We start from the raw sequence: 23,537 nt of genomic DNA on the forward strand, positions 1-23,537 counted from the left end.
GCTAACTAGAATTTATTTGTAAGATGGAGTAACTTCTTGTATAACTTCTGCATTTTTTGCGTTTTTAATGTCATTATTACGATTTTTTACCATTGTCCGTATTTCAATTTTGTCTACGAAAAAACAGTTTCTTTTGTAATTCCCTTTTAGTAATTGTTTTATTTTATACTTTTTCGTAATTTACAATCTCGTAAAAATGAACAATATACATACAACCCTTTTCTGCTACGATGGTGTCCAGATTTCAATTTTGCTCACTGTACACATTATTTTAACAACAACAATTTACAAGCAGAAACTGCCAAGATTTGTTTTGTTTTGACGCCAAATCAGATGTCAGTGGTTCAACCCTAGTAGCGTGTGGTTCCGGTACTTTTCGGTCATCTTGTGGTTGTTTGAATTGCAAATTGTTAAGTTGCGTTGGTCAAAAAATGACTACCAAAGATCAGGGAAACTTAGAAATCGTCAATGATAAACGTTCAACTGAGTTCTTCAAAGTGTTTGCTGAACTTCGGGAACTTAAAAGGGTAAGTTTGTGCACACGATCGTGACTTGTCATTTGTTGTCTGTTGAGAACGATTTTTTTTCAATTTGAAATCACTTCAAGTTTACAGATATCAAATTGCAAATCGGCGATGTGGAATTGGATGCTCACCGCGCAGTCTTATCAGCTGCGAGTCCTTTTTTTAATGCGATGTTCGACGGTGAGTAGTCGGTTCTCTCTAATTAAACACCTAAAGGGCAAAAGTGATCGTGGGGGGAAATTATAATATAAAAATTGTTTTCAATATGTAACTTGGCGAAAATGACAATGATTTTCCTTTACTTCTTCTGATATTCTGACGCCGTGAAGCCAGAATCTAGTGTTTGTTGTTGTTTTCTTTTATTTAAAGATAATCACTCACAGCTGGCCCTACGTCGTTTGATGGACTCGTTAGGGTGATCCCCTGGATGGTGATTTATTGGTTGGTGCCCCAATTGCGGTGTGATTGGATACATGACACGCGTTTGGCGTTTCCGAGGATCACCCTCATCCATACGGGTTAAGTGACCCGCCCACCATAACCTATTGAGCCGGATCTTATCCACAACCGGACGGTCATAGTATCGGTCATAGATTTCGTCGTTATGTAGGCTACGGAATCGTCCATCCTCATGTACGGGGCCAACAATTCTTCGGAGGATTCTTCTCTCGAATGCGGCCAAGAGTTCACAATTCTTCTTGCTAAGAATCCAAGTCTCTGAGGGATACATGAGGACTGGCAAGATCATTGCCTTGTACAGTAAGAGCTTTGACCCTATGGTGAGACGTTTCGAGCGGAACAGTTTTTGTAAGCTGAAATAGGTTCTGTTGGCTGACAACAACCGTACGCGGATTTCTTCATCGTAGCTGTTGTCAGTTGCGATTTTCGACCTTAGATAGGAGAAATTATCAATGGTCTCAAAGTTGAAGTCTATCTTTGGTTTTTGGTGCTGACGTTGCCACCATATATTTTGTCTTGCCTTCATTGATGTGCAGCCCAAGATCTCGCGCTGCCTGCTCGATCTGGATGAAGGCAGTTTGTACGTGTCGGGTCGTTCTTCCCAGTTGAGTGGCCTTAAAGTGGATCGTACCTCTCGCATTTACCGCAGTATCATGGATCACTTTTTCCAACGCCAGGTTAAAGGGAATGCATGATAGGGTCTCCCCTTATCTTACACCGTTGTTGATGTAAAATTGTCTTGATTGTAATCCTGCTGCTTTTATCTGTCAGTCTTATCAATTCCGTCGGGATACCGAATTCTCTCACGTCCGTATACAGTTTTACCCTGACTATGCTATAATAGGCGGCTTTAAAGTCGATGAAAAGATGGTGCAACTGATGTCCATATTCCAACAGTTTTTCCATCGCTTGCAACAGAGAGAAAATCTGATCTGTTACTGATTTGCCTGGAGTGAAATCTTTTTGGTATGGGCCAATGATGTTCCGACCTAGCAAGGTAGCGAAAATATCTTATAGATCGTACTCAAAAACGTGATACCTCTATAATTGCTGCATTGCGTGATATCTCCCTTTTTATGTATGGGACAGATTATGCCTCTTTGCCAGTCGTCAGGCATTGATTCACTATCCCACACCTTGAGTATAAGTTGATGAATCGCTCGATGTAATTGGTCGGCTCCATATTTAACCAATTCGGTTGTAATTCCATCGGCACCTGGCGACTTATGATTTTTAAGCTGATACTTGTATATTTGGTGGTGGCAATCGTCGTCTTCAGTTGACGGTACCTCCAACGCGCCGATGTTCTGGTTTTTCAGTAATTCATCAAAGTACTCAACCCATCGCTCCAATATGGCCATTCTGTCGGAAATAAGATGTGAGCTATGTGAGCTAATTTATCGCCTGAATACGAGCTCCGTTCCTATTTGGCTTTTAAAATCTCCAAGTATGATTTTGGCATCCTATCTGGCACAAGCTTCGAGGGTTCGTTCTACAGGGACAGGGTATCGACTAGCTACTTGGTAGCTCCATCTCTGTACAGGGAGCGCACGTTCCATGAGAAAATGCGCAAAACGTTATTCCGCTGTCGTTGCCGGGTTCATTATTGTATTATCAGTCCAGTCCGAGGCTCCTGTTGTGGCTTCGTAACAAGTTGTTTTCCATGTAGAGTTGTCAGTCCTACCTAACTCCAACCTGGAGGACCAGTTGGTACAATTTGTCCTGTTTTTAGGCGCGGGAGACTCGCCTTCATCCTTCTCTGTCTGCAGCTTTTCGTTAAGAAATAGCTCCCAGCGGTTACCACGTGGAGGAGGAGATAAGGTTGGGAAGTAGAGCTGTTGGAGTTGGTTCAGCAGGCTTTTCCCAGGTTTTATGCTCCATCGTGGGTACCAACCCACGTTTCCCTCTGGAACCTATACTACCCTTTGACTACCTTCACCCTTTTAAATTTGAAACAAGTCGCGGTACCGGAAGCTGGGCGCTTCGGGTATAAAAGTTTTGTGTTCATCTTGTGGTAGAAATTCTCTATGCACGATTTTCCAATCGTACATAGCTAAGAATACAAAATATTTCGTCATATTTTAGCGAACTCCAAGATACACATATGTATGTTCATCCGAAATACGCCAACTTTGAATATTATCGCATGATAATCCATACATATATATGTATGCGCACAGCTGAATTGATCTAACGCATCTTCCCGCATTTCCAATTTACTCCGTGCACAAAAGCAATATATATGTTATGTACGTAAACCAAAAACCACTGGTAATCAGGTGCACACATGTCTATTATATTGATTACTACCCGTACTTCTGGGATGATAAATCCAAAAACATGGTAATATACTATTATTAAACTTTATTTGTGTAGATATCGGAATGGGATGTATTTTGAGGCCTAAATTTCATACAATTGCATCATATATTTTTTCACATTTTCCGGATGGGTAGGTTCTGAGAACGATACCTTTTTGGGGCGCACATTTTGAGCCCTATCTCCCGTATGTTTTATCCAATATCAGAAATGAGTTTCGGAAAGTACTAATGACAGTTCATTTAATACTCCATATGACCATTTTCGGTGATAAAAAAGAATTACAGCCTCCTATCGAATGTATGAGGAGCCTCGCTTCAAACTCAACACAAAATAGCGCCACTATGCATGTAAAGAGATACACAGACCACATTCTCTCACCAAATTTCTTGACAATCTGTTTAACGGTTTCCGAGTAAATCGGGTGTGACAGACATATATTGAACCGACTTTAATAAGGTTTTCTTTCACAAAAAACCTTAAAAAGGAAAAGTCACTGGGAGCCTTAAAGGTGCACGGTTTATTTCTGTGAATGCCGTAGCTTTTGAAGCATCTACAAATTGAGTAGTGTGAACAGGCGCGGGGTCTTGCAGAATCAATAAATTAGCATAATACTAACCATTCATTGCCCCGGTCCCTTTAAGGAAGTAATCAAATCTTCAGTTCAGTTTTTTGCAAATTTTTACTTCTTTTTTCTGGATATGTTCTTCTTTCACTGTTGCTACTGAGTTACCCGGACGGGGATCGTTTTGACAGGTCTCTATTTCTTAGTGAAATATCCGAAGTGCAGAATTCTCAGGCACCAATGACATCTCTTCAAAAACTTATTTCATCGTATTTCCTCTTTCAACTAGGAAGTTAATCTCAATACAAGTGTCCTGACACCCACATCGAGAATGTTTCGTGCAATTGACTAAGATTCAGCGGCTTGATATGTTGTTGCTATTTAATACTGACTGTCCGAACAAATTCGAATGGTGTGACACCGCCAATTTGGCGCAAACATTCTTCTATATAGTTGCCATTTACCCCATGGTGGGGTATAGCGCATCAACCACACCTACGTACCATCATTCGCGGTTACTTAAAATGCGTTTCAGTTCTTTCCACGATTTCGTGAGCTGCTTGCACTCCTTCTCTATTGTTCTGCGCCAAGTGCCTTTGGGGCGACCCACTCAATAGCCATTCTGGGATCGTGGATTCCACTGCATGACATAGCCCGCAATGCAATTGTAGCCCCTTCTTATGTGTTACCTATTCACTGCCACTTCCGGTGTCGGAAGCATCCAATTGGGCGCCAATGCCAGCAAAAATCAAGCTTCTTACATATACAAATTGATCAACGCCTCCGATGCTCTGCCCGTTAATACTGATAGGGCGAATGCGATGACCTGCCAAATTGAGAATCTTGGTTTTGTTGGCGTTTATACTCAGTCCAACTATATTTACCTCTCTTTCCAATCTCAAAACCATTTCGGCAGGGTACATGAAAAATCCGAAAAAATGATGCATTTATGTGAAATCTAGGCTCAAATACTTTCCACTCCGATATCTGCTCAAATAAAGTTAATAATAGCATATTAGCATATTTTAGAACTTTACTCGGAACCCCCCTTACATACTTCCTAGAAGTACGAAATTTGGCATCAATATAAGGGATGTGTGAGTGAATGAGTATGTGTTTGAGGTGGGGGAAAGGCAAAACTTCTGAGCACTCAGGCCTTAGTGATTCATTGTACTCGATTCCCCCGTCTAACGGAATATCCCGGGTTCGTTTATGCATCGCAAGATTTCCGTTAGTGGATGTGATGCTACTTGCTGCAGTTGTAACACATCAGCACCAAAAATCCGATGTCTGCGGGGCATTCTTATAGAAAATGTTCCGTGGATTCTGCTTCCTCTCTAATCTAAAAACAGAATTTAATTGGTTTCTACATTTTTCGACCATTTTTGAAGTGATTAAAGGACTGCAATCGCATACCTCCTGAGGGTAGCCTTTCGTCGCTTCCGTTGTTAGGCAGCGATCAACACCCACTTCAGGACATAACAATCTGTGGTTTTGCATAGAGTAGATCCACTTAATTAAAGTTTCATCAACACCATGCTCTCTGCCGGCACAACAAAGCTTTTTGAAGGGCGCACAACCAAACGCCCCTTCAATGTCCACGAACACCCCCATCGCGATCTCGCCTTTCAGAGTTGCATCCTCTATCTTTGAAACCAAAAAGTGAAGAGCAGACTCACAGGACTTTCTACGTTGGTAACCATGTTGGTTTTCATTTAGTGGTTGCGACATTAGTGCCTTCTCGCGAATGTGACGCTCAACCAGTCTCTCCAGACATTTCTGCGAAAAATATTTCATAGAAGTCGCTTTAAGTGCTCTGTACCCTCCTATAGCATCGCTAGGTAGATACCATCCATGCCAGGTGCTTTGAGGTGTTCAAATGAAAGTATAGCAGCTCTCCCCTTTTCATTGGTAACAACCTCTATCGCAGTGTCTAAATTCCCCACTTTCGTGTTGAAAGGTTTGCAGAAACCCCCAATCCTTTTTCTCCCACTTCTGAGACCTGTTCTCCCGGGTGGCGTACTTTCAGGAGAGTTTGTATAGACTCAACTCTTGAGTTTGGGAAAGTACCATCCGGTTTTCTAAGAGAGTCCAACCTGGCCGACTCATCCTTACTAAGGAGTCTTCACAGCCTGGAAGTCTCCCTCTCACCTTCCAGTTCCTCACAGTATGCTCTAAAAGAATCTCGTTTCAAACGTTTTACGAGCCTCTTATATTCAAGCTAAGAGTTTCGGAGTCTTCTACCTTATTGCTTTTGCAAGCACGATTTGGAAGTTGTCTGGTCTATCTCCTGAGTTTTTGCAATGTGTAAATTTACTGCAATCCAAAACACTAAATACCAATATCATACTAAAGAACTAATAATTTGGCGTTCTAAATGGATATACATTACTGGCTACGTACAAATGGAATAGTTCTGCACTCAAATATGCTTACATAAAAAATAAATAAAACCTTTCACGCCTGAAGCAACGAATTTTCGATTTTCGACTTTTTTATATTATTTTGATAATCCTTAATCTTTTTTTCCAATAGATGCCTTCATCAAGAGTGGAAAAGATAAGGTTGAATTGCTTCACGAAACGAATCCGACAGTTATGTCAGCAATTTTAGATTACATGTATTTGGGAAAACTGAATGTTGCTTTGAAAGATGTCAGGTTACTGCTGCAGAATTTGGATTATTTACAAATGGAAAACGCAAAAAAAGAATGTGAACGGGCACTATTGGATAATGTGAATCAGAATAATTCTATTGAAATTCTCATTCTCGCAGGTAAGTTTGAATAAATTAATTAAATTTAATGATCGAGGCTCAAAGATATGACTACCAAAAGGTGTGGGAAAGGTGTTTTAAGTTATAAATATGAATGAATTATGCATGTATATGTTTCTGAAAAGTTAACAGTTTTATACCTCCATCAGATGTAATAAGGGAATCGCAGGGTCATCGATAGAAAATTTGCGCCCGGGGAGAAAATTGTGCAGGGCCTCTTATTATCCCTTTTTTCATTGAAATTTCTATTTAGAGTCGGTGCAAATGGTGAGATCAGACCCAGCATTTTATAATGTCCGCGACTTCTCGGCATCCGCATCATTTCATTTTCTTTATCTTATAACAACAACGCCAACCATTCCAATTCTATTTACGAAATTTATTCACCTTTTAACTTCCCCAAAAAAAAAACAACTAAAACTAAATATTTTAACCTGTACCATATTAGCCTGTTTTGTTGTTGTTTGCATAAATTAATTGTGTTGCATATTACGAAACACATTACTAACGCTTGTTTCTGGCTAAAGTGAAATATTGCGCATACTGATATTGGGATCTAGCTGCATTACTATTTGCGGTTGTTTTTGGTTTTGTGAAGAGAGTTTGTTAGATTCGATGCATGGAAGGAAATTTTCTCGTTTCTTTAGCAAAGTGCTGCTGCTATCTCGGATCCAATTTACTGACGAATTTTCCGTGGAAATAGAAAATAGTTTTCCTCCGAAATCATATTAGAATCTGTGTTTTATTTGATTTCCCGCACATTAATTTGTAAATTGGGAAATGTTATTGAGGCAACGCTAGCATGAGTGAGCTGGAGAGCAAGTGAAAATCAATGAATTTGAAGCATATGAATGATCACGATTTTAAAGAGTTCCGTGGTGAAGCTATTTGCTACAAATCATCGAAACATTCCGGAAACTCCTCGGGCAGGTTGAGAGAAAGGAAGGTGAGTTTCATGCAATAACCGAGGCGAGGTAACAGTGTGGCGCAAATAGTCAACTTGGTGGATCATTGTAAGATTTAAAACGGAGCGCCTATTTCCAGGAACATCGTCAAATTGCGGACAGGATTCAACACTATTATATGAATCAAAGCACTGTCCGTTTTTTGGGGATCACATAACTATCATGAAAATTGCCTTCTACGAAGTTGGATCACAGGGTAAAGCTAATCCGTTGCCTGTACATGTTGTTGTCGAGGTATGTGCAACAATGAATCTGAAGGCTATTCTTAAAAGTTCATATTCTGAATCGAAAGTGTCATTGGGTCGATGATACCGTCAGTTTTTCATCATTGGAACGTAGTAGGGCTAATGTTGATGTGACCACTTGCGCATTGCCAGTTTATGATTCTTCTGTTGTTAATCTGTACGAAGAGTTGAATTATATCGCTAATGCCGTCATTTGCACTTTTAGGAGAATATGAATTAATTTAAATTCAGTTTACTCCTATAAGGCATAACATACATAAGAACTTAGGGTGCATGCGCGCTTAAATTGAGTGCGAGCGACAAACTAGCCATTAACTTTGGTTATTGCGCCTACATGGCTGAAATGTGAAGTAGTACGCGTGCCAATTGTAGTCTTTTCCAAGTATTAAATTCACCTTAGGTTGAGTCTTTCGAGCATAGTCTCACAACGGTGCATCCTAAATATTTGATGAAGTAAAGTAAAACAATAAGTGTGACAATGTCGAATACAATTAGAAACAGGGAAAAACTGTCGTGTGGGACTTTTAGTAGGTAATTCAGCCATCCATCCCTTGAGAGCTCTGAAGGGAGGGAGAATTTCATTGGTCCCGGTTTACTGCAATACCAGGTTCCCTCATTCCTTGATCATTCACTTTTCTCGATTGAGTTAATTTGTCACATTCACTTTTTAACTACAATATTATTTTATTTTTTAGTATTTATTCCATTATTTATTATTTTTAATTTCGCCATCATTTTCTTTTGTTTCTGCCATTATTATTTCACTTTAAATTTGATCCGAGTTATCACAATCTCGGCAGATGCTAAATTTTACTTAATACTAGGACCAAGTGGCAAGCATTTAAGCTCGGACAATCCTACCTACTAAATAAATATATCTTGGGGTTCGGTGGTAGGTTAGTGGGGAAAATCCGCTAAGTATTCAAAGGATCTTCCACATTCCCAAGCCTGACAAGCAAGCGCGGAACACTTCGGTGGAGTTTCAGTATTTACAGGCAGACTTACACGGTGAATTTCACCAACTTTTTAGGTTTATGGAATAGTTACGCCTTCTTGGCCCACTCCGGCCACACAGGATGATCTTTTGGCCATCGACCAACTCACATAAATCATTACAATTTGGCTTGAGCGCCTAGTGTCAAGTCTAGTCTGATTGATAAAGTTGCAAGTGTTCACGCGGCCGAATGGACCATTTTGAATTCCTGCCGACATGTGAGGCCTTTTAATGGGACACTCCTCTTCAATTTGCGAAAGAAGGGGAAGCTGCCTTGCGTTTCATATGCTGCTCAGCCTTCTTAGAGAAAGACACCTCGGGAAGATTTTTATAATCGAAGAACCTGTGTACTCTATGCATCTGGAAGACGTTTTCAAATTTGCAAAATTTTACGAAAGCCGTCAGCAAAAAGCCGTTGAATAAACAATTGTTTAGGCTTGCACAAGGAACTCAATAAAAGGCCTGAGAACTTGGAGTTAGGGTTCCCCCTTGCCTTTCAGCCTAACCTAAACTTACACAATGACATATAATGGCAATATATCATATATCTAATGCTTTATCGAGTTAAAATTCCAAATCTCAACGAACAATTCAGTAAGCGCAGATGTAAAAGTGATAATATAGGTTCTTATGTTGATCCGAGTATAAGTTCTCTGATTTAATATTTTTTATTTTGTAGTAATAATTTAGCAGATTTTTTTGTTAAAAAATCGCGTTTTTCACTTCAAAGTGTCCCTTGTTTAAACTTGAATGTTGAGTATCAAATGTTTAATTACAAGAGAAATAGAAACTTCCCAATGCCTAAGATGCAATATACCGTGGCTATGATGATATCTTGATGTCAGTTCTATGTATCAGGCACCAAAAGGGCTCAAAATCAAACAATGCCGATGTCGCCATTTGAATTGCAGAAATGAATCTAATTCTTAATTGTAATAATTCGCTTTTATATACAATTTGTCTAGTTTAAGGAATATGATAATCATATGTCATCTAGACGAATGAAAGAGATTTGCAGCGTTTCAAAAACTCCTAAGCTTAAAAACGGGACAAATTGTACCAATTGGTGCTCCAGGTTGAGGGTTGGGTAGGGCTGACAACCGATGTTACGAAGCCACAGAAGGAGACTCGGACAGGATGGACTTTAAAACGACGAACTTGGCAACGACAAAGGAATTATGATTTGCACATTTTCTCATGGAACATGCGCTCCATATACAGACCGAATGCTTCTCAGCAGGTAGCCGATACCTTGTCCCAATATAAGGCTGATGTAACAGCACTGCAAGAGACACGATGGAGGGAGAGCGGTTTCCCGGAGAAGAGACACTACACCATATATTATAGCGGCCATCCAGTAAACCATGTGATCGGAGCAGGTTTCTTAATTAGCAAAAAAATGAAATCTGAACCAATGCTCTAAATGTGGGGCAGCGAATTAAAGACTGACGACCGGCAACGAGGTATTATCTGTCCCATATATAAAAAGGGGGATATCACGCAGTGCAGCAATTATAGAGGTATCACGTTGCTGAGTACCAACTATAAGATATTGTCCGCTATCTTGCTAGGTTAGGTCCCATACGCGAAGAGCGTCATTGGCCCATACCAAAGAGGCTTCAATCCAGGCAAATCAGCAACAGACGAGATTTTCTCTCTGCGGCATGCGATTGGAAAACTGTTGGAATATGGCCATCAGTTGCAACATCTTTTCATCGACTTTAAAGCCGCCTGTGAGAGCATAGCCAGGGGAAAACTGTATACAGCCATGAGAGAATTCGGCATGCCGACGAAATTGATAAGACTGATTAGGCTGACCCTGACCAATGTGCGAGGCCAGATAAAAGCAGCAGGATCACTCTCAAGCCCATTCGACATCAACAATGGTCTACGACAAGGGAATGCCCTATCGTGCGTCCTGTTTAACCTGACCCTGGAGAAAGTTGTTCACGATGCAGATGACAATGCAAGAAGCACCATCCTCTTCAAGTCCACCCAACTACTGGACTACGCTGACGATATTGACATTATGAAAAGAACAACCAGAGATGTACAGTCTACCTTCATCCAGATCGAGCAAGCGGCGCGAGATCTCGGGCTGCACATTAATGAAGGCAAGACGAAATATAAGACTATCTTGTCAATCCTTATGTATTCCTCGGAGACCTGGGTTGTTAGTGAACTGCGAACTCTTGGCCGCGTTCGAGAGAAGAATCCTCCGAAGAGCTTCTGGCCCCCTACATGAGGGTGAGCGATTCCGTAATCCACATAGCGGCGAAATCTATGAGCGATACCCCGACGTCTGGTCGTGGATAAAATACGGCTTAACACATTGCGGTGGGCGGATCACTTAATCCGTTCAGACGAGGATGATCCAGCTCGGAAAGTCAATATGGGTAATATCTATGGTAGAAAAAGAAGATGAACAGACCGTGCCTGAGATGGAGCGATGATGTAGGTCAGAACGCCACACAGCTTTTATGGATATTAAATTGGTGGACCTCGGCGCAAAACCTGGGTGTTTGGAGATTGTTTTACTAAGGTAGGCCTAGACCGGATATCGGCTTTTGCGCCTTTGATAATGATGATGTTACGATAATGGAAATAGAACAATTGACAACGTAAATATGATATGCATGAGTATGTTATGATAATACGAAAGCGACATGGAAACAGAAATATTTGATGCGCTAAGAATTTTGAAATTTAAAACAACTATATTTTGGAATGAATCTACATCTATCTGTGATTTAATTACAGTGGATATTACGAAAATTAAAATAAAATTTTTAATCTAGTAACTAGAGCTATAAACATCCTATTTCCTTAGAATGGATGTCCAATCAATAACGATAGAAAGTGTATCTGGTCTGGTTCGTGATCCACACAGCTGATGTTGGCAGTTTGACCTTTTTGAATAGTTTCATTAGTGTGTATGTTGAAGGATAGTCAAATTCACTCTGGTCTTTGCGTACGACATTCGGCCAACGGATGTGTCATGCTTGGGTCGTAATAAATTGAATCCATGAACGTCGACTGTAAGGTGGCAGGACACAGGGTAGCATAGAGTGAAGCAGGAAAACAGGAGCTGAAATGCACGTGGAGAGAAAGTTAAGGCGCATTTCTATCGCCGCTGTGTCAAAATAATGGGATGGGATGTTTATATACATACAATTGTTTTTAAGTTCAAAATCTGGTTGCAACAATATCTCCTAGAAGCTTTTGCAAAATACAATGAATTAATGGTTAAAGACGATTTTTTTAATGAGAAATATAAAAACTATCTTCAATGAGCATTTTTTTGAATTACTTGTACTCATCAAGGAGTCAATATTTGCTAATTTTCAATCGACGCAGGCCACAGTCACTAGTGAAAACTGCGGCATGAACAAACCTTCGCAGCTCATGGACGTGTCACGTCAACCTGTATGCGAACATTCGCTGTTGAATTTATTTCCTTGTTTCACAAAAAGTCACGGTGAGTGACCTCACCAAGCTGCGTCTCAACTTACGCCTGACCTTATGGTTTGACTAGTACACGCTGTGTAAAGGGTTGTGGTAAAGCAAAGACCCATTCATTGTTAATTTGAAGCTGTTTCCAAAATGATACCTTTTCACTCTATGTAACTTTGCATAACCGGGGCATGGTTAAATATACTCATTTTCCTAGTTCGAATTGCCTACTGTATATTGGGTGAAGTTGATCGGAAACATAGTTCACCTCAGCTGTTGCTGTACAGGCTTTCAACTCTGGTTTGTTCAGCATATATACTTGTGATCTCGATTAAGTCAAATGGCAATAAGCTGTTTGGAGAATCCACATCGTTCATTGATCAATGTTGGGTACGCAATTACATTGAAAAAATCAAAGGCATCATCCGTAATCGAAGGCAGTCACAGCTCGAAAAGCATTTGATTGTTTTCAATTCCAACTTTGGCTGTCAATAATTTATATATTGCAGCAATATTCTTGCCAGCGATTAGCAGTCATTACTTCCTTTTTTAGACGATCTGATGGCAGTAATCTCAGCTTGATACGTTAATGGTGGACATCAATGAATGCATTTGTTATCGTCGACTGCATTTGTTGAAAATTGGCTGTAATTCATTAATCTCGTCAATTCGTACAGTTACGTTGTTTCTCAAAGTGAAAAATTTAAATTTCGAAAAATCCTCACAGCATTACCTGAAGAAAGCAATCATCTACTAAAAGAACTGTGATTTTTTTGATTTCAGATAATCTAGCACCAAGTTATGAGGGGCACCACAATTCTATTTTTTTCGGAGACGATTCCGAATAATTGCTGCCATTGCCTTATTTTTTTATATTTCTTCATGAAGATTTTACACAATATTCTTCTTATACTTTAATGTACCATTGGTTTTAATAAATCTATTTTAACTGTGTCATCAGAAAAAATCACAAAAATGTGCCTTTTTGGCACGAATTAACGTTACCCCCAACCTCCGTGTTCCTTCGACTTCGCTCATCAGATTTCTACTTGTTTCACTCTCTGGGCAATAATTTTTTTCAACGAAGGTGCTCCAAAAACCACACTTGAACTTCTTCTAATCTAAGTCATCTGAAATTTACAAACCGGGAAATTTATTTCGGCCAACCCGTTGGCAATATGTAATAGACCACGAAGAAAACTGTGTATTAGAATAAAAATGAAAATATTTGTTTTTAACAAAGCCGAAAAAATGTATGCACACCAGTTTATGGCCTCACTTATTGTGCTTTTAGGGGTAGTGAATAGTATGATTTTACGATTTATGGTATGCTTTTTCCCTTGAACTACTCATGCGGAGCAACTAATTAAAGACTCTTGGCGGTACTTTTTGAAACGACGTTTAATATTATTTGAACAAAGGGCAATGAAAGTTGGGCATTTAGACATTAAAGTGTAGTAGGCCTGTTCAGAAACTACCCAATTGCTAATTACTTGTTTCATTTTGAAGATAAATATGGACTTACCGAGCTCTACGGTTTATCATCACAATCCTTAAAGCAAAATTTCCACAAAATATACGAATCGAATAGAATAAAAGAATTGCCGGTGGACGAGGTAAATCAAATTAAAAATGCTCTTATATTTTTTTCTAGTCAATTATAATATTTCATTTTCAGCTAGAAATCGTCCTTAAGGCTGTTTACGACTCCCATCCGAAACATGCATTCAAATCTATTCTAAGTTGGATAGAACAAGATGCCGTGCAACGATGTCCTCACATGTACGACCTCTCATCAAAGTACATTAAGGTTGGAACGTTAACTAAAGAAATTGCGGACCAGAAATTATTTATTTTTCCGGATCGTTCGCCAAAAGTGCATGTAGTTGAATTAAAAAGCAAAAAGTTATCAGTTATGTCAAGACCACCGAAATGTAAGCAATTTTCAGCTGCAACTTATAAAAACGGCCTTTATGCTGTAGGCGGTTCAAGCAGTAAAACACTCAGAGAGTTCGGTTTCAAATACGATTTTGAATGCAGAAAATGGAGCCAGTTTCCCTGTCTGGTATTAAGGCGAAAACCTGGAGTTTGCGTAGCAGATGATAAATTGTATATAGTTGGAGGTTACGATAAGGAATTCACTGCATATAGTACGGTTTCGTGCTATGACTTCCAAACAGGACAACTTCACAACTTATCTTCGATGAAGGAACATAGAGCGTCCCCTGGAGTGATTTACTATAGTAAGTTTATTTTGAATTCTTTGTCTGATTTCTCTTTAATGTTCTGTCGCTTAATCTGCAAATTCGCTGTTGCTGAGAAAGTTTCACCTGCGGTTTCATTGTTCCCGCCGAGCTAGATGTGTGGAACTCTCCCAACAAAAATGGCAAAAGCTGTTCGAAATACTGCTCTGGTAATGCCTATCTCGCTATCTCCGGGTGCTTTACAATATATCACTACTGAAGATCTCCGCTTAATTGCTGTAATGAGAAAGTTTTTCCTTTCAAAGCTAGCTTGAGCGTCGGTCTTCCTTAAGGTTGGGAAATGCTATTTTTAACGATTTGTTTTCTCTCCAATTCTTTTATTAGTATTTTATCTGTAGGCAGATTGTACCTCGCTATATTATCATTGCCGGCGAGCTTAATGGTCATGTGGGTGAAAAAGCAGACGGTAACAGGTGCCATGGAGGAAAGGGGTTAGGAGCGCGCAATTAGGGTGGCGAGCGTGTATAATCGCTTTTGCGAACACCCATGAGCTTGTACTTACGAATACATGGTTCATCAAACGATTGTCTCATATTCCTACATTTTATAGTGGGAGCAGTAAAACGCAAATCGACTATATTCTCATTAGACGCCAATATTTTACCACTGTCACTGATTGCAAAGTCGTTCCCTATGAGATCATCACACCTCAACATCCGCCGTTGATTGCCGTCCTGCGAATTAAGCCACCGATAAAACAGCGTGAGGAACGCACTGGCCCGCGGCGCATTAAATGGTGGCGGGCGATTTGGTAAGAAGAAAGAAGAAACAATCTCACACATACGATTGGAAGTGGAATCATGGAACCAAATGAAAGACACGATCCACAAAGCGGCCTCCGCAACCCTCAGGGTCACCAAGCCGGGTAAGCGGTACATCAACCGAGATACTTGGCTTTGGAATGATGATGTTGAAATGAAGGTCCGTGAAAAGAAACGCCTCTACCACAAATTTCTCGACGATAAAACGCCTGCTAATTGGCAAATTTATAAGAATGCCAACCGAGAAGCAAAGAAAGCGGTCGCTGTCACCCGAGCGAACCATTACAAAAATCTTTACGATAAATTGGACACTCGGGATGGTGAGAGACTTGCTAAAAGTCGTAACGAACGTACACAGGATATCGAACATTTCTGTTGCGTTAAGGGGGTCATCCCGTGTGAAGGCCGTTTTTTTTTTTTTGCCTTTTTTTGAAAAATTATTTTAGAGGACTGGATAAAGATAGAAACTTGATTTTTCCACCATATGTTTATTGATATCTTTAGTATATGTGATAAATTTTTCAGCTTGATATCTTAGCTAGTTTTCGGAATTCGTGTCAATTTATGCACCCATCTCCAAAAAAAGGTGTTTTTCTGCTGCCACGCTGGAGGGCGCTGTGTTCATCTGAAGAAAAAAAACTAAACGGCATTTTAATGTGGACAATATTCTACGGTCCGCAAACTAGGATAATTAGAAAATATCAAAAGGTAAATTTTTGGTGGACTTTTAAACTTAATTTTTTGGATTTTGGTGTTTTTTTACGGCTTTTTTTATGAATAAAAAAAAAAACGACCTGTCCGATTGCAATTATCCTAGTTTGCGGACCGTAGAAATATGTATTCAAGAAGTCGTGAAAATTTCCAAGAATTTGGTTGGATAGATTTTGAGCTATGGTGGCAGCCGATTTTCAAGATGCAGTTTCGAGAAAAACGCATTTGAAAATTTAAATGTCATTATCAACAGTAAAATTTTAACTCACTATTAATCTGCTATACCTGGTCCATAGAGAGCGCCTTCCGTTTCTTCAAAAAAGTCTTGTAAGGCCGATTGTTGCTCTCTGGTTTCAATTCTGGCTCTTTTAGAGAGGTCAGTCGATCATCGTTCGCCAAATTCGCGCTTCATTTGGCGGTCGGCATAAACCTGACATATGTAAACAACTTGACATCCCATTGTCACTAGGATTTTGAGAATGCCATTGAACCCTTCATTAAAATAATTACAGCCAGAAAAGTGACTATTTCTACATCCTTGGCCCCAGAATGAGGGTGTTTAGGAGCGAAAGTCCAGATCAATGCATTTAACGACTCATTGTTATTCTGGGTCTCTGCTCCTAAACATCTGTTCAAGAGATCATCTCGTGACAAATCTTCGTAGATTGGTTTGATGACTGTCTGAACTTCTTCAGTCAAAGGTGCCTTCTCGTGGTGGAAAGTATCCAGTTCTCCCTTAGCTTTGCGCCATTTGCACCAACTGTCCTCGCCTGCTGGACAATTTTGATGCTGAGGATTTTCATCTTTAGAACATTTATGGAAGAAAGTTGCCCAAATTTCTTGCTTCACTCCTTCTATCGAATTTGCGTGTCGACAAACAGCTAGCCCAAAAAATGTAGTGAGGTCATTAATAACCTTATCAGTAAGTTTTCCAGCCCCTTTTCCACCAATGCCTTTGTGATTCTTCTTTGCATTTCTAAGCCGCGTTCCCATTCTTTTCTCGACATATCCTACGCATTCCTTTTTTATTACCACGCATATTTTATTATTTGTAGAAATTTGCAGAAGTACCGGAGAAAACTCCAGCAAAATCCAATATACAATATACAAAAGTTGTCGCATTTGGAACATCCATGCTTGCTAAAAGTTTCTTTGCTGATGTTGATGCGAAGTCCTTTTTCTTCTTTGATAAGTATCGATTCCCATGAAATACTCGTTTTTTAGTGCGAGCATGACGTTGAACGTTAAAGCGATCTCCCTTCGTACGATCCATTTAAAAAAATCACTGAACACACAAACAGCACAATACTTACAACAAACTATAACTGAGTATAGCTTGAAGGCCTTTCAGTGCTCACTCTAGACTGGATTATCCTTTTTATTCCAAACAGCAAATAAGTTTAGACAATTGATTGGTTTTCCATCTTTTTATATTTATACCTATGTTCGAATTTATAAGGCTCAGGTAAAAAAAGATTCGATGCTCTTTCTCATCGAGTACTCTAGCCACGGCTGCAAACTCCTTACCTGTTTAACACTATAATTTCTGAACGACTCGGAATATCGGAAAATCCCTTTGCCCACATATTCTCCACTATATATAGATACAATTCATGCAAAAAAAATCGATTTCTCCAACCCGACACACGGGATGACCCCCTTAATGACAAGAACGGTACTTTGCTTACCAACCGTCAAGCCGCAACGGATAGATGGTGAGAATACTTCGAGCAGATTTTAACTGAAGAATTTGCTCATCCTCCACTTCCACAATCATTGCCGACATTTGGACCAGTTCCACTTGTCAGCGCAACTGGTGCTTAGAGGTGGCGGTGAGGAAGACGGGACGGCAACCCTGTCGGCCAAACCAAAACCAAGTGGACGAGGAGAACCTCCATAGTGGTGGCACCGAGAGACGCTGTACTCACTTTGATTTGCCGGCCGTGATGCAGTAGGCAAATACCATGGGAACCGGGATAGCCCCTGGACTCTCATACTTCGGATGAACTCCCGTTGTATGTGAGTACAGCTCGGTTGTTTGCGGTTGGCCCCCCTAGTGGGGGTTTCATGGTGGTTGTGCTCAAGCGAGAAGAGACCTTCGGGCCTCGTCGTGGTGTAGCGTTTGAACACGGGTGCCGTACTCCTTAGTTCGGTAGAGATTCAGGTAATCTTGCATCCACCAGTATGAATGCTAAGCCATGCACTGGTATAGACTAGTACCGTTTTTGCTTGTCTCAGCGGGGCTCTGATTGTGGTCACAAAATCAATTCATGTCTGAAGAGGACCGTAGGATTAAGTCTCCACGACAGGTACCTACGTTAAACACTCAAGGGCTTAACTGTCAGCGCAACTGTAGTCGAGGAGGCAATAAAACAAATGAAATCGGGGAAAGCCACAGGACCTGACGACATCGCATTTGAGCCCTGGAAAGCGAAGAGCTGGGACCCAACACTGTGGTTCAGTGAATTCTTTAACCGGGTTATTCAGGAAGGAAGAACACCATCTGACTGGCAAGAAAGTACCACTGTTCCAATATGGAAAAAGAAAGGTAGGCCAGCAGAATGTTCAAATTACCGTCCGATCCGATTACATTCCCATACCATGAAGATTTTTGAACGCATTCTTGACAACCGTATTCGCAAAACGTTGAAATCACCGTGGATCAAGCCGGATTTGTCCAAAACTGCGGAACTACTGACGCAATACACGCTGCGCGGTTACTCATGGAGAAACACCGTGAGAAGCATCGCCCTCTTTATATTGCCTTTCTGGATCTAGAGAAAGCGTTTGATCGTGTGCCACACGAACTCATCGATCACGACGAGCCGACCCCGCTTGTGAATGGGACAAAGGCTGAAGAGAAAGAAGAAGCAGACTGTACCTCGTCATTAAACGACAGACGTTTGAACACTCTTTCATTGAGCAGTGGAGATCTCAAATACTTACTTTTCGTGTTACAAAGGCATATACGGCAATTTTTCTGTCTGTCTGGTTTTTGCCACTAACCACAGTTGGTGAACTTTTCTATAAGTTCCAAGTTTATGTTTTGCTTTATTTTATTTTTACATTTCAGACTCGTCAATTTATGTTTTTGGAGGTGATGATCCTCGAGGAGGTATTGTAGAGCGCTATGATCCTCGAGAAGGTGTCTGGACTCAGGCCGGGAAAGATCCTGATCGGGACATGGGTTGTACAGCGGCTTTGGTATTTGATAAAATTTATTACAAACATTGGGAACATTCATTGTACACTTATGAACCAAGGCAGCTTACAAGCAGACTAGAACAAAAATAGTGAGTACACAACTACATAGATTATAGAATATTCAAGTACACAGAGCAGGTATTTTCAACGTTTGTAATATTTTAATATACACATTTCAGTTCAAAATTTGGAACAATTGCTTCATGTGACAATCGACTGTATATTGCCCTCGATGAAGGTGGCATCAGCCATTACATTCCGGAAACAAACAATTACTCGAAAGTTTCCAAGAAGAAATTTGTTTTTCCTTTTATTGTTAGTTACAAAGAATAAAGTCTAAGAATTTTTTTTATTCTTATCTGGTCCAGAAAAAAATATACGAAAGAATGATGTATTTGGTCTAGATTATGTGAAAACAGCAGCTCTAAGCGTTTCATTTTAAAAATTCATTAGCAGGAGAACAGGAGAATTTAAGGGCTCTAACAGCTTTCTATTAGGAGTTAGGAAAGGTAATGCGAATTGTTTGTTGTAACGGACCATGTAGCGGCCGTCAAAGTGGACAAAGACTCCAGCTAGCAGCGCTGGTCCAGCTAAAAATACGGGTCATTATGTCTGCGAGTTACGCATCTCAAATTTTCTATATGTGCAAGATACGACTCTTCGTCGAAACCATCAACAAAACCTCGGTTAAGAAACGGACTATAATTGGTTTCCAAATCTCGATATTGAAGGAGCTACAAGCTGAACGTCTGCTAATTCTTGCCCGTCTACATATTTCTGTGTGAGATTAAACATGTGCTGCTGACGGTTAGAGTCATCATACTACTTTCAATGATGGCTACCAATGTATTCTTTACTTGGGATTAACCACCAAATGTAGGGGTAAGTATCCGCACACAATGATCAATGAAACGGTACAAAGCGCAAAATAACTAAACAGATTGGCGGACAAAGACGACTCTAAGCCTGTTTTAGTTTTCCCAGCTTATCGTTAAAAGTCCACAATGATCGCTTTTTTTAACTTAAGCGTGAGTTCTAGCCTGTAGGACATTCTGGGATTAAGTGAAGTTAGATGATGGGATTCTGGGAGAACTCCTCTCTCTCTTACGAGGCTGTCCTATTGTACTCCGGAAAGCCTAAAGTAAGCGTATATCATCGTGTTGGATCAACCATATGGCATGCCTTCTTGACCTGTGATCCGGTTTCTGATAGAATCTCGACAGGAAGATTTCATATCATGTTAAGGAGCATCACCATTGTGCAATATTATTGCCCAACGGGGACTTCGGATACAGATTTCTATGAGAAAATCAGTCCAAGAGAGTTTTCCTAAAGGTGTCAATGCGATGAGTGATCTGAATGACAAGTGACTTTAAACGTAAGCCACGTTTCAACTTGCTCTACGCCATCGGAGCAGCAGACTTCAAAAGAAAAGATGGCAACAAATTAACCTACTATTACATTCACGCCTAATTTACCTTTACGCATCGCCTTATAGCTCCCAAACAATTGTTTGTCTCGAGGCGTCGCCTTTATCTTTATACTACCAAAATGTGAGAGGCCTCAGAACCAAGCCGCCGGATTTTATCTACAATGCATGACATCATCTGTATATCTAAAACTTGGCTCGATTCTAGAATACACAATGGAGAACCCTTCAATGATTGCTTTGCCATTGGTTACGATCGTGTTATGCGAATATCAGCTAAACTCACGGGGAGTGTTCTTTTAATTGTCGTTAAGCAGCATTTTTCCATTGTCCCCATTATGTCCTTAACTACCCGTCCTGCCCTGCCCTGCCCTCTGCGAGAACTTCAGTTAGTTAATTGACTGGAGTGGTTCGTTGGAACATCTTTCATGCAATCAGACTGTTTTAGATTTTTGAAAAATGTTCGCCTCTGTTTCGTTCCCCTTTCTCATCTTAGTATGCGTAAATACTCTGTCTTGGATACTACTACCGAAAAATCTGAAAAAAATCAAACGCTCCGAAATACCCTCCATACCCTCGATACCTGTTCAAATAAAGTTAATAATAGTACATTGCTATAATTTTTAGTAATTGACAGGAAAATCCCCCTTAAATTCACCCTAGAATCACGAAATTTTGTGCCAACCAATGTCGTTAAAAACAAAACGACCGTGTTGAGTCATAAGCCTCGAAAAAATACGTTCACATCAGCCGATGCGGCAGGACGGGCCCCGGCTCTGTCGAGAAATGGGCAAGGGTTCTTAATGCATGGACGTAAGTAAATTAGTCAGAGCAAAACAGCGTCTGTACGCTAAATATTGGCACCCTCACTGGAAAGACCAATGGCTCTTGTGAATCCCTTCGAAAAAGGCGCATTGATATTCACGCTTTACAAGAAAACCGATGGTCTGGTGCCAAAAACTGTGACATAGAAGGCCAATTTAGTAAAAATGGCTAAAAAACTTCTCTATTTTTTAGCCCACACACTCAATACAATGTTGGTATTGCCATCTCTGAGGATTTCCGTGAGGTCATTGAATGAGTCGAACAATTTGATGATGAAGCTCACCATTATATCAGCTGATCGCACTATTCACTTCACACCACAGACAAGTCAACTGATGTCGAGAAGGATGCCTTCGGCCAACTTCTCGATATAAAAATCGGTAACTTGCTTGCTGATGACTATATGATCATTAATGGTCATGTGGATGAAAAGCAGATGGCAATAGGTGCCATGCGGGAAAAAAGGCGAGCGTATAGTCGATTTTGCGGATAACCATGTTCTTGTAATTGTGAATGCATTGCTCATCAAATGATTGTCTCGTCTTTCTATATTTTATAGTGGGAATAGTAAAAAGGAAATCGACTATATTCTCATAAGACACCGACATTTTACCAGCGTCGTGGACTGCAATGCCGGTTCATCAACCGAGATACTTGACTTTGGAATGACGATGTTCAAATAAAAGTCCGTAAAAAGAAGCGCCTCTAACCCAAATGCGGACCAATTGGCAAATTTAGAAGAACGCCAATCGTGAATCAAAGAAAGCGATCCATGTTACCCGAGCGGTCGATTAAAAAGATCTTTACAATAAACTGAACTGGGTTGGCGACATTGAATCTGAGCTCTAGAAAACGAAGAGCTTGGACTGAATCATTCAACCGGGCTTTTGAGGAAGGTAGGACACCATCTGACTGGCAAGAAGGTACCACAGTTCCAATATGGAAAAGGAAAGGTAGCCTACCACGATGTTCAAACTACCGTCCAATCCGGTTGCTGTTCCATACCATAAACATTTTTGAACGCATTCTTGATAGCCGTATTCGCAAAATCGTTCAAATAACCATGAATCAAGAAGACCTTATCAAGAACTGCGGAACTACTGACGTAATACACCCTGCGCGGTTACTCATGGAGAAACACCGTGAGAAGCATCTCCGCCTTTACATTGCATTTCTGGATCTAGAGCAGCACTTATTGTCAGAAGAACTGGATTAAATTGCTCTACCACGATCCGAAAAGTAAAGTTCGAAGTGTGGCGGTGGTATGAAAACCGCTTCGTGCCCCTGCTGATGTTCATCAAGGAACCTTCCTCTCACTACTCCTCTTTGTTATTGTTATGGACACTGTCACACGAAACAGCCCACGTCCAGCGCTCTATGCACTGCATTATCTAGATAATGTTTATTAGACGTTAAATAGCAAAACTGATCTCGAGCAACTTGTCCAAAAATGGAATGATCGCCTCATGCAACACGGTTTTAGATTGAATCTAAATAAAACTGAATTTTTGACGACCGATCCCTATGAGACAGGCACAATCACTGCCAGCGCAGTAACCTGCCCAGAACCCGGGTCAATGCTATCAGCCAATGGAGAACTGCGTTATGCAATTGCTTCACGCATTAACGCAACCTGGATGAAGTAGCATTCCACAACTGGTGTTCTTTGTGATCGACGTATCAACGAACATCTCAAATCTAAAATTTACCGCAATGCCGTCCATCGTGTCGCTCTCTATGGTTCTGAGTATTGGCCCACTATAAAAGACAATGAACGGCGTCTTGAGGTCATGGAGACGAAGATGTTACGTTGCACTAGTGGCGTGACACGTTTTGACTACATCCGAAATGAGGATATCCGCGATCGATATGGGGCTGCTAACCTACACTAAACTACCAATATTGGTCGCCAGGACTTGAAATTCATGGGCAATCTCCAGTTAAAAATCAAAGTACCTTAAAAATAAGAAACGAACCTAGTTTGTGCTTTCGTCCAGTGCAGGTCAGAAACTGCCCCGCATCTGCCTTGGAAGCATCATGACCG

At 40.5% G+C, this 23,537-nt stretch overlaps 2 protein-coding genes across 5 annotated transcripts in view; one reads left to right on the forward strand and one right to left on the reverse strand.

The window, feature by feature from the left end:
- Nucleotides 1–23,537, reverse strand: part of LOC119656907 (kelch-like protein 30) — a 50,943-nt gene that overhangs the window by 14,491 nt on the left and 12,915 nt on the right. The window lies entirely within an intron of this gene.
- On the forward strand, nt 198–19,660 carry LOC119656906 (kelch-like protein 5). Its single transcript, XM_038063590.1, has 7 exons — nt 198–527; nt 608–704; nt 6,403–6,642; nt 13,809–13,915; nt 13,978–14,542; nt 19,109–19,328; nt 19,419–19,660. Exons 1-7 carry the CDS (start codon nt 432–434, stop codon nt 19,570–19,572), a joined length of 1,479 nt encoding a protein of 492 aa, XP_037919518.1. The 5' UTR covers nt 198–431; the 3' UTR covers nt 19,573–19,660.

Source organism: Hermetia illucens, chromosome 5 (assembly GCF_905115235.1).
Source record: "Hermetia illucens chromosome 5, iHerIll2.2.curated.20191125, whole genome shotgun sequence".
In the NCBI taxonomy this organism is placed as follows: domain Eukaryota; kingdom Metazoa; phylum Arthropoda; class Insecta; order Diptera; family Stratiomyidae; genus Hermetia; species Hermetia illucens.

Bases quoted from the DNA above. Each gene is read 5' to 3' on its own strand.
- LOC119656906 (XM_038063590.1), top strand. From the start codon at position 432: ATGACTACCAAAGATCAGGGAAACTTAGAAATCGTCAATGATAAACGT. The intron at 705-6,402 runs GTGAGTAGTCGG...TTTTTCCAATAG, and splicing joins TTTTAATGCGATGTTCGACG to ATGCCTTCATCAAGAGTGGA. The intron at 14,543-19,108 runs GTAAGTTTATTT...TTTACATTTCAG, and splicing joins CCCTGGAGTGATTTACTATA to ACTCGTCAATTTATGTTTTT.